The sequence below is a fragment of the Lepidochelys kempii genome, chromosome 3 (genome assembly GCF_965140285.1).
Source record: "Lepidochelys kempii isolate rLepKem1 chromosome 3, rLepKem1.hap1, whole genome shotgun sequence".
NCBI lineage: Eukaryota > Metazoa > Chordata > Testudines > Cheloniidae > Lepidochelys > Lepidochelys kempii.
This window is the reverse complement of record NC_136382.1, coordinates 114,016,831-114,029,435: the sequence shown is the minus strand read 5'-3', so window position 1 is coordinate 114,029,435 and position 12,605 is coordinate 114,016,831. Positions and strand designations below refer to the sequence as shown.

The 12,605-nt window shown below is 39.4% G+C and overlaps 1 protein-coding gene across 3 annotated transcripts in view; it reads right to left on the bottom strand.

Moving 5' to 3' along the window:
- UST (uronyl 2-sulfotransferase) overlaps nt 1-12,605 on the bottom strand; it is a 292,952-nt gene that overhangs the window by 56,237 nt on the left and 224,110 nt on the right. For all 3 annotated transcript variants that reach the window (XM_073337584.2, XM_073337585.2, XM_073337586.2), the window contains exons 6-7: nt 4,686-4,783; nt 2,244-2,401 (exon numbers count right to left, since the gene is read on the bottom strand). In XM_073337584.2, coding sequence (XP_073193685.1) covers nt 2,244-2,401; nt 4,686-4,783 — 256 coding nt within the window. The remainder of the gene's footprint in view (nt 1-2,243; nt 2,402-4,685; nt 4,784-12,605) is intronic.

The window sequence follows — 12,605 nt, the reverse complement described above, 5'->3', positions numbered from 1 at the left end:
TAACTCACAAGGATCAAATGACAGGAGGGTAGAGCCCTTGCTAGTGCACACTCAGCTAGCAGGCCTCCCCCAGACCACTATGAATACGTAATTTTCTAAAATCAGGAAGATTTTCCAGATTCTCTCTCTGATTTTAGAAAATTACCCAGTGGTCTTTTCATCAAATTATGTGACTTCCCAGCCTCCCCTGGCTTGGGTCCCTGCCCCGTACACCAATCTGAATATTAACTTGAATGGAATGTGAGCTTATACTAATTTGAATAAAATCAAGTTAATAAATGACTTAACCCCGTGCCCTTAATTCATTGTATCAAGTGAAACTAACATTTCCCTAACTGACTTCCTAATCTATCTTCACCTGTGACTAACAAAGACTGCTCTCATTTGACTATCCTTGGCTTCAGAACTTAACACAAGTGTTGATAGCTAGCTAACCAATCTCACAAATTGCGAAATGCAGTGAGTTGGGAGTTTATGGTTACAGAAAGTTCCGTGACTAGGTGATTACTGGTTGTTCTTATCTCAGTATATTCAGCTGATGACATTTTCCCACCATTCATCCTTTATCTTCAAAAAGCTGCAAGATAGCCAAGGTAAAACCCCTTAAAACATTAGGTGACGTAGCAGATTAGTGCACTAATCCATCAACTGTGAAGATCTAATTTTAAGTCCTTGCTCAAGTCACAAATAGAAAATCATTTTGTAGTCCTTTCATAGGCAGTTCTGGACATCTGTTGCTTTCACAACCAGGTAATTTGTCATGATAGTAATATCAGTGCTGTTCATGAAGCCTCTTAAGGAATGGAACAGCAAAGGGTGTTTTAAATCAGCACTAAGGTGCACTGAGGAGAGCTGCCTAAGAACTCTTACATGGAATTTACCTACAATATTCTTAGCTCTGTCTGGTTCTATTAGCCCTTATATTCATGAGCATCAAACTTACTCACAATTTAAAAATAAATACAGTGAAAACAAAACATCTGTGTACGCAAGGAGTAGAGAAGAGAAGCAGGGTATTAACAAGGACGTTCCTGCCAGGACCAGCTCTAGGTTTTTTGCCGCCCCAAGCTCTGAGAGAACACCTCCTCAAGCAAAAAAAAAGGGTGGCTGGAACTCCGCCCACTGGAATTGTGCCGCCCCAAGCACGTGCTTGCTTTGCTGGTGCCTGGAGCTGGTCCTGGTTCCTGCTCACTCATTCTTCAGTGTTAACACATATAGTTAAAAAATAAAAAGGAAATGAAATTTAATTCAGCATGAAGAACACTGTCAAAAGAGACGGATGCTCAGAGATTTCTGTAGTAAATGGCATTATCCTACAGTATCTGTGCAGGAAAGAAAGGGGCAAATTCTGCTCTCACATAGCAAGACACGGGAGAGGAAACCACGTACCAAGATCTCCCCAGATATGAACCTTCAGAGCTGGACCATGTTCCCTCATGAGGCAGAGGGTCGCTGCCACACAAAGAAGGGAGGTGGTAAGGAGCTCAAGGATATCTGGGTGAATCTGACCTCACCTCTGTAGATCTCAGTGGCATCACTATGAAAAGCAAGACCCTCTGTGTTGCTTGCCAGCTTTCCCCGCCCCCTTCCTTCAGAAGGCATTGTATCTCAACAATGCTACACACTACTCCCTTTGACTGGGGAAAACTACAGAAGGGAAAATTTAAGGAGGAAGTAGCAGTGGGGAAAACCTCATACAGATCCCCACTGGGAAATGTACACAGAGTTAAGAAAGCATCTTGCTCCCTGTCTCCTTTCCTGCTGCTCTAACACCCTTGTCCTACCCCACTCCTTTCCACTCTCCATAAACCAGAAAGAGCATCTGGCCCAAAGACAGGAGCTGCTCTCACAAACATACAATTCTCTTCCTTCTTGTTATTTTTTTATTATTATTACGAATAGCTCCATGACTGCATAGGATATGACAGCAAATTAACAACTACACTATTTTTTTAAATAGCTGCATTATCTGTCTTATTACAAGCAGCTAATTTAAATGACGTGCTTTTGCTTTGCCTCACTATGACCACATTTAGTGGAGGATAAGCAAAACTGTCAACTTCATATTCTTCTGCATCTAAGAGATAAAAGCATAAAGGCTCACCCCTTCCATTCAAATCCTCTCCCCTAAAAGGGGAATCCTCTTTTTATTGAGAGGCTAGGAGACAACACCTAACCTTTGAACAGCTCTGGGCATCTTGCAACAGTTTCTATAAGGAGTGATCTTGAAACAGGAAAGTTACCTGGGTTTTTGTAGATGCTGAGCACATCCTTGAAATAATGAGGTAAGAATCTTTCCAGTAAAAGCAGCACGTCCTCTAGCTCTTCCAGAATCCCCACAAGCAGGAAATTTTCATTCACGTTCAGTTTTGCTCTTTCAAGGGCCCATTCCCCAGGCTCCCTTTATGGATTAAAAAAAAAAAAAGTCTTCAAATGGTGTGTTTGCTTTGGAAATTCAAATGAGCACGATTGCTAGAAAAAAAATTATGGTGGAAAGAGCAGCGGGGAAAACCTCACACAGATCCCCATGGAGAAACCGATATGAAGTTAAGAAAGCATCTTGGTTCCCTGATTCAAATATGCTCATACAGTGGAGCCTTGCTAGATCGTGTGTCGCCATAGCGCGGATTCGCATATAGCGCGGTAGCGGCAATGGATCCTAAATTTAAATATTTAAATTGGAATCCATGGTCATGTGGCCCCCGTTATAACACGGTACCGCGTATGGATCCCATGTTCTAGCACGGGTCCGGTGTATAAGTTTTTTCATAGATTTGCAAGCAGGCTTTGTGATATCATGCTTATTGGAGTTATGATCAGATGGAAAAAGATCTGGAAAGAAAATGGAAGGATGGAAAGGTCTATGTGGCTTCCAAAGCTCATTATGAATCATATAGAAGCAGGTTAGCTTGTAAAAATGTGACTATTTTATGTTTAAGTTAGATACAGTATAGTAGTACTAAATTCTCTACACAGCTTTCACTGAGAGGTTCCAAACCTCTCACCCATAAAACAGTATCAGCTCAGAAAATTTACAGCATGTGACAAAAAAGTTATTTTGATAATGTAAAGCAGAGCTTATTGCTTCCTACAGAAAGGTAGCTTATGTGGTCTTCCTTTTCTTTACAGAGACTTTGCCTATTTTTATTCTTTCCATTCATTGTTAAGACTATGTTTTTATATTTTTCTACACTTTTCTCATGGTCTAGACAGTGGGCGCTATTAAAATTATCAGCCGCACGTCGTGGTATTGCAGTGACTGCAGCGTGATAGTATCATGCTTTTAATAGCGCCCACCCATAATACTTTTTGGCTCCTTTCAGAGTGGAAAGTTTTCACCACCACTTACACTTTCTGAAATGATCGATATTACTGTTGGCCTGCAGATTTACCTACAGGTCCATACTAGCTGGTATAAAGGGATGTAGGCCCATTGACTCCAATGATTTACATCAGTTGAGGGTATGTCCCATAATTCTTTGTAACATTAACTTGCATTTCCTGCAGTCAGAGCGCTCCTTCCTTTCATAAGCACATATTCTGCAGCAGTGGTGTCCAACCTTCTCAGTTATGAAAGGCATTCTAGGGCAGGGGAAAAGGAAGATAAGAAGAGATCCAACAACTGGTTCTGACTCTTTCTTTTTCTATCCTAGCTCAGGTGCAGGGTAAATCAGCCCAGGAGCTGCTCTAACTTACACAAGCTGGCAACAATTCCATAGGGACCATATGCTATCTAAGGGACAGTGGGAGTGTACCCCACCTGAACCATTCCCCCTTCCCAATCTGACACATGTCCTGTCCAAGGGGCTACAAGAAGTGGGGGCATAGGCTTTTCTTATGAGGCTGTATGTCTGCTGGGGACTGAGCAGTGCAAAGGGAGTGGCATGGGACAAAGAATCTGCCCCAAATTATTGATAGTGGCCCTTAGATCATTTTGAAATAGTATATTTGACCCTCTGGCTGAAAAAGTTGGTCACTGCTGCAGAATATGACCTTATGAAAGAAAGGCGGGGTTGAAGGTCTTGCTCTGAGGGAAGCCTTGGGGTGGGTGGACTGCATTCTACCCCTGTGGGATGGAGGTGGGAGGCCCTGGGTGGGGTTGATCACCCTGCACTCACCCCACAGTGGAGGCTCCTGTCCTGCAGGGCTGGGCCCAGCTCTCTGCAGTGCAATCTGGTACATAGGGTCATAGCACCGCTTAGATTTGGGCCAGCCACCCCTCCATCATATCCCCATTGGACAGAAGCTGCAGGAGCTGCCACTGAAGATTAAATCATCATTTTATGTAGTTTATGTTCTTTTTCATTTTATTTTGTGTTATTTCACATTTCTGATATGCACACAAAGCTATAATTATAGTCTCTAAGGTGCCACAAGTACTCCTTTTCTTTTTGCGAAGACAGACTAACACGGCTGTTACTCTGAAACCTGTAATTATAGAGAGTGTGTACTCAAACAAAAATAATAATGCAAAATTTACACCCTCCACTGAACAATTCCCTTATATATATTATTTCATAATAAAGACATGCTTTTACCACACACTGACACATGAGCCATGTTTTCCCTTATATTTACAATACGGAACAACTGTTGTGTCTCTGATACCACTCTGTGTGGTAAGTATTGGCAAGTGTTCAATGTCTATTGCTGTACAGAATCAGGTATGTGTGATATACATTTACCTGCATCTTGGATGCTGTCCACAGAAATACGGTATGATGTAAAATAACCTGGGATTGGAACATTCAGGGTAGTTTTCAAGAATACATACATTAATATCCTAGGGAGAACGAAAGGAAAACAAGGTTAAATATTGCATCTCACCACCTCCATAAAAATGTGCTCTTTTCTTTCCCACCTAAATAAAGTTTTCCCATACTTCATGGTGTAGTCCTGACCGCACTGCATCTACACCTAAGTCCCTCAAGAATAACTTGCAGGATATGTTAACAATTCATTAGCATAGGAAAAATTTTCTGGGAGCATCACAACGTCTTGCTGCAACACCATGCTATTATTCTGTTGTAGTGATCACATCTTCAAAGCCAGGTTTTAACTTCACACCCTTTGATTAAAATGTACTGAAGACTGGTATAAGACTGTTTCTAAACATAGCCAGCTTAAGCATCAATTTATTAACACCATTATTACACATGCTTTGCAATTTCCCCCGTAAATATCCTCTGGGAAAAGACAAAAGAAGACACAATAATTTGAATTTTGACCACAATGATACAAAACTATTTTATTCTACTTTTGTTCAATGGCCTTATACTGAATATAAATTAAAGTTCTCTTCTGATAGCCAAAACGTGCATCGCTCGTCACTGTAAGTCAGTATATCACCCAGCTATTCAGGACTGGACCCTATGGCGAAAATTTTCCCTCACAAAAGAGCAGTATGCTCAGCCACTAGGAAAGCAAAGGACTTTGATCTCATCTAGGGGCCTTTACCGAAAGACCTGATGTAGATATTGAACTTTACTAATATAAACAGAGTGGAATTAGTCAAACTAAGCTCTCCCGCTGACAGAGCTTCTGCCATTTGCGGAGGTGGTTTTATTATGCTAGAGGGAGAGCTCTCTCCTGTTGGCACAGAGCGTCTTCACTAGACGCGCTGCAGCTGCATTGGTACAGCTGCGCCGCTGCAGCACTGTACGTGTAGACATGTCCTCAGACTTCAGATGCTTAAGTGCTTTCTTTTCCGAATAAGGATGCTTTACTGAATCAAGGCCTTAATTCTACCATCATGCTGTTAACATTGTATTTGGGTCTATGATGAGTCTCCTCAAGCTACAGTCCCATTTCTCTCCCTCTCTTTTGTTTATGTAAATCAATTACTACTCTTTTTCTTCCTAGTGACACATCATAATTTAACACGTGAGAGATAAGGTATTAGACAGTGAAGTAAATTCCATTCACGCACACACACCCACACACACCCCTCTGGATATTGAGAAAAGTTTGCTTTAAATACTTAGTAAAGTATGAAGAGATTACCGATCAATCACTCCTGTCAAAACAAAACAAAAACCAAGGACAACTTTTAAAACTCAAGTTTGTATATTTTAAACTATTTTCCAGCAAATCATATAATCAATGGTACTAAAGTCTGCTGAAATATCTAGAAATACTAGAGTAAAAAGGGCATCCCTGCCCTGTAGGCCCCTTTTGGCCAAACATGGCTCTGCAGCACTCTGCCTCAGTATCCCCTTCACTAAGGCTCCTCAATAACACTAGGACAATACCACACCTTCTTCAGGTCTGATTCATTAACACTAAATAAAAGTCTCTTCCACGCCAATCTCTTTCACTCATCTCCCCTCCCCTGGAGGTCTGTCTTGAAGTTTCCAAGCTGGGCACAACGGTCAGTCTCTCCCACCATTGCACCTTGGGCTCCTTTAATCACTCCTTGCTATCTTCTGAACATCCGCTCTTAGGCATTCCTACCTGGAGTCTTTATTTCTTTTTCTAAGAATTACCATTGCACCAAGTCCATATTTTAAAATATTTTGGATTATCAGCAAGTATTTGTCATGTTCAGCAATGTATTACAATGTATTTAGGTAATTCAGTATGCTTATTACGGCTACTGCCATTTTGTAATTGCTCATATGATCTTGGGTAAGAAAGGCATTTGTGCTCTCACTTTAATACCTAGAAAATAGAGGCTCAGAATATTAAACAACCACAAGACTCATCATCCTGGAAACAGGAATAAACTAGGTTTCAGAGTAGCAGCCATATTAGTCTATATTCACAAAAAGAACAGGAGTACTTGTGGCACCTTAGAGACTAACAAATTTATTTGAGCATAAGCTTTTGTGGACTAAAGCCCACTTCATCGGATGCATTTCCACTGCATGCATCCGATGAAGTGAGCTGTAGCTCACGAAAGCTTATGCTCAAATAAATTTGTTAGTCTCTAAGGTGCCACAAGTACTCCTGTTCTTTTTGCAGATACAGAGTAACATGGCTGCTACTCTGAATCCCTAGAGTGTAATCTTTCCCAAGGCAGGTTTCAGGGCTTTAGCAAGCCAATGGGTGAAAGCTGTAACTACAACTGCCTCTTCCTGTAATTGGCCTAAAAGAGAGAGGATTTCCCTTTGCAGCTCTATCACTTCTTCATAAACATGAATACAAGATTGCATTCATTCAAAAAACCCCAAAGAATTATTTGATGTAAAAAGGAATGGAGACCTCCTCTCTTCTGAAAGCATAATTTGATTAACAAAAGCAGAGACAGAACCCATACAATAAAAACACTTCTTCAGAGACAAAATCCTGCACATTTGACAACTGAATATTTTGGGTCTCTTTACTGAAAAAAATTCGTTGTGTAAAGAGAACCCTATTGATAGATCCTCTGCTAGAGTAAACAGGTGTCGCTCCACTGAAGTCAACGGAATGACATCAGTTTGAAGGAAGCAGAGGAACAGTCCCTTAGCATTTGATTTGATAAGGGAAAAATTAAACGGATTAGGAAGAAAACAACAACTTCTGTTGAAACAAAGCATTTACACCTGGGAGAAGTAGGTTTTACTATAGACCAACAATTTTTCATGTGGGGAGTGGATGTACACTTTCTAATGCTCCGTAACTCATCAACACCATGTTTGCTGTGTGGCCAAGGGATTGCTATCATTTATTTTAAATTCTGTACTTTATATGTTGAAAACCAGTATTACTTATGCCATATGGTGTACATTACAGCATCCAGAGGGTTCTAATAAGTTTAGCACCTGCTATCCTTTGTGAAAGCAAACACCAGCAACCATTCCCTCTATAAAGTTTTTTTTTTTTTTTTTTTTTTAATTTGCAGCCTTATGATCTATGAAATTACAGCATGAATCGTGAGAAAAAAAGTGCATTTGGTCTGATGTGTACTCATGTGAAATGTGTTTACTAGTGTTCTAATTATTATAAATAAATTACAAAGTATAGGTCATTTATACTTATTCTAAATTTGAACATACCTAGCTAGACTGAGTCTTCTTTGGTATTTTGATTGCTTTGCCAGTTGACCGATAACTGGACCAAAACATCCCCCCCCCCCAAGACTAGTAAGGTTAAAAAAGATTATCTTGATCAATTTTAACATTTCATTTTCTGTTACAATGGCATAGATGAACATATGCCACTGTAACAGGAAATGGATCCTTTAAAGCACCTATGGAGAATTTCACTTGTAGAAGGCACAATTCCAAATTGACAACTTCAAGCTGTCATTGTTTAGAGGTGCTTGGGAGGGATTTGTGTTTTGTTTTGTTTGGTAGACCTATATGAACATAGTTGAAAATTAGATAGAAAGAAAGCAACTTGGATCACATCCATTCATAATAATGTTCTGAAAGAGACATTTTTCTTTGTTCACTGAGTATCAGATACACCACTCATTAATCTGCCAGTGCAGATGAACCTATTTGGCTGAGGTTTCAAATTTCCTTGAGCTGGTGGACCTCTTCTGGTGGCTTCACAGAACACTATGATCATCTTTTATCCTTGACCATTGAAATGGGGATAGGTAAGTGTACCATCCTCACGCCAGGGTCATTTAGGTATACAGAGGTCTTGCAATAGATGAAGTTTCAGGAGCAGAGTTGTGCTGGTGGCAATGATCATGCCCTGAGATGAATCGATTGCTGTAAGAAGTTTGTTTTGTTTTTTTTAGATTCTGGGTTGTGACTGGTGGAGATGAAATATAGCATCTGCAAAGCCCTGACCAGTTCTGGATGATGGATGTGCTGGTGAACCCCAAATATTTTTGCTCAGAAACTTAATTGTTTCTTGCTGCAAGTTTTTCAACCCATTGTGTGTATAAAATTAAAACTAAACTGGAACAGACCACCTGTCTGTATAGTGGCATGGGGAAGAGAAGTGTCAATGTGATTTTTGGTTGAATTTCAATCAATCAGTTTCACTTACTGAGGTTCTGGATGCACTAGAGGAAGTTGATTTAATCTCAGAGACACTGTTCACTACCCAAATCTAGCTGTGTTAAAAGATCAAAAAGACCACCAAAAAAAAAAAAATCTGGACACTGAAAATTCTGTAATGAGAATTGTGGAATGAGAGGGGATGGTAAAGTATCATACTTTCGTTGCTTTCTTAACAAGCTGGGGTGCTGTGGTAAGCCACTGAAACCTGTGTCATCGTAGCTAAAGTCAGACACATGCCATTCCCAAAGACAATCGCTGCAAGTATTTGCCATGAGAGCTCTTCAGCCCAATGACAATATAATTGCATTTGGGATAACAGACTTTGATTGGAGCTTTTCATTAAACCCTCCCTCCCCCATCTCCATAGGCCTTGCATTGTTCCTGTTCTGATATTATGAAACTGGAAATTTTTCATAACATATTCATCACCTATCATTGCTACAATTTTATTTCAAATAATATTTCATTAACACCACATTATTATATCAAAGTGAACTAGTGCGCTAGTCTAGTATTCTGGCGATAGGTCAGGCTGCTGACCACCCATAAATTTAGTGATGGGGCGTTACAGAAAGAAAAACTGCCTTTTCAAAACAACAAGCCCCAAACAACTTCTCCCAGCCCTCTCTCCCAAACCCTACACATCTGGAGTACTGATTAGCTTAGATCATCTCTCTTAGATCCTAACAGGCTTTCTTCCAACCAGATTACTTCGCTTATTCTCTCTCATGTCAACTTTTAGAAACATCTTTTCTTAATAAAATGCCTGATAACCCTTTATCTTATTATACACTGTCAGAAAAAGACACATTACTGAAAAAAACAGTGCTCTCCTTGAGAAGAAAGGTCTAAGAACACATTCAACATATTTTATTTTCAGAATGAAACTCAGTCAATATGTAGGAAAACAGGAAATGGGTTTCCTACAACTAAAATAGGGCTGCTATAGGTAAATCCATTTTCCTGTTACTACAAGTATGCTCCCGCAAAACAAGCTGCTTTCTCATAAAGTTACCCCATCAAAGACTCTGAGTTACAAGCTACTGTTACCCAATGAAATTCAGGCCTTATTCTCAGATGTTTTGAGTAAGATTCTTCCTTTCCCCACTTCTGCATTATAGGAGATTTGGAGACAAGGAGATGCCCAAGTATAGGACACGAATTAAGTCAAATTATAATAAACACGCCTTTTCCAACAGGTGTTTTGCTGGACAGTCTTTCCAGTGACAACATCAACAGCAATAGCCGCATCACTCTGTAACTGTAGATGTATGTCCAACTCATTACGATTTAAATGTTTTTACAGAACATAAAAGTATAGACAACTATATCTTCCATGATTTCTCATTGATACAGCCTTGTTCCAGGCTTTGGCAGTGCTCTGGGGAGATGAGACTTTGGTGAAACATACAGCATATACAAAATGTAAAGAATCACAATCTGACATGGTCTCTGTTGGTAACTGAATTTATTTTATAGTGAAATAAACACCTGATAAGAAAATGTAGAAAGTAGTTCATTACATAATCACACTTACGGGACTTTACACATCTTTAAATTGTAATACAATTCTTAGCTAATTATAAATGCAGATTACTGAAAAGTGGGGAGTATTCCTGAAGGTCCCTTAATTAGGAAAATGCAGAGGACAATACACTGTAATGCTGATTTTCCTGTCAGGATTTCAGAAATTTTTGCAAATCCCTCACTACAAACTCTGGACCACAAATACCTGAGTATTGGACCGGGGTGTCCCTATAGTGGTTACTTCTTAGTGTTGTGAAGTAATCATAAATCTTGTTAATTAGGGCTGACCCAAGCATGATATTTTAGCTCTAAATATTTCACAAATTATGCTGCAGCACCTGGAGTCAGACAGTACTAGAAATCTTCCTTTCCTGTTAGAGTGAGAATGTCTGACTTTTTTGTGTTGCAGAAACATTCTTTTAAAAAGAAGCTGTCGGTGAATTTAGAGATCACGAAAGGTATCGGGGTGCTAGCTCTCGAGATTGAAAGTCCACAGGTAAACCCAAGGAGTTCCTGCAGCAGCTCAATCTTTTCTACACTGTCTTCCCAGGTTAGCCTCAACCCTGCTCAACAGGAACTACCTGTGGGAGCGGGAAGATCGGACCTGCAGATGTGAATTTTCACTTTGTCCCAGCTTTCTGCGATTGCCAGATAAGGCAACAATTGTGAAGGGGACACATGTCCACTGGAAACAAGGACAACCAGCAACTTAAATTTAAAAAAAGGAGAAAAATTTAAAAAAAATCAATTCCTTTTTTAATAAAGCCACTTTGTACTTTATGATGTGCACACAACAGCGGTCAAGTGTAATAAATCCTTTGTGAGCAAACACCCAATCTGCCTTTACTCAATAAGGTAAAAGATAAAACCGTGACAACCAGATTGCGTAATGTTAGCTACCTAGAAGAAATGTCTAAAAACGTCCATAAATCATATTATGCTAGATCTTTAAATTAATCATTTCCTGGTTCATTGCCTATAGGTACTGAAATGAATCAGCATGTGCAATCAAGCTGTACTGTCTTAGAGCAATTAATTATACAAAAATTAGGGTAAAATAGTAAAATTGAACTTTATATGCTGCATAAAAAAAATCAGATGAGCTCTCATCCCTGATGTCGCAGTTGGGGACAGCAATGAAACAATGCAGTACTCCCAACAAAGGCAGTTTCTGCTACTGTATCTTTTAGCAAGTTTATAGCGATATATAGCTTTCATATTTTTGTTAATACAATCCTCTCTCTCCATGGAACCAAGGAGTTTATTTGTAATATTGAGTTTAAATGTAATATTAAACATTGCAAAGGATTTCAATGGAACAAAATCTATGTCGGTTGAGGAAGTGTTAAAAGAACATGATATAATAAAGACTATGTTTTAAAGCTTAACATCACCACAGGCCAGATGCTCCTTTCTGCTACAGAGTGAGAAAGCAGCAAAGGGATAGAAAGGCAGCTTTGTAACATGCTTGTTTCCCCTTCCCTACAAGAAAACATAGTGGAGATCCACAAGCCTGAGATGCTTGTGTGGGTGGGTGAGTGGGGAGGCAGAGTTGAGGGAGATGCACTATTCTGGGGAACAGCCACAGCGTATGGCACATTCCCCCTTAACCCAGTGGAAAGGCGTGTGGAAGTTAGCACTTCCACAAGCCGTTTTCAATCAATTACAGTCTAACTACAGTATCACTATATAGGCTATGACATTTCTGCATGCTATAGTGATAGGAAGTGCAGACCTTTAGTTACTCTCCTATTAACACTAGTTAACTCACGCGATTAAGTAAAAAAACAATTAATTGCGATTAATCACAGCTAATTCACGATTTGCTAAAAAAATTAATCACAATTAATCACAGTTTTAATTGTACTGTTAAACAACAGAAAACCCACTAAAATGTATTAAATACTTTTGGCTGTTTTTCTACATTTTCAAATATACTGATTTCAATTACAACACATAATACCAAGTGTACAGTGCTCGCATCATCATTTTTAGAGTGCAAATATTTGTAATAAAAATAATATAAACAAAAGACATAGTAATTTTCAATTTACCTGATACAAGTGCTGTAGTGCAATCTCTTTATCATAAAGGTGCAACTTAGAACAGGAGATTTTTTTTTGTTACATAACTGCA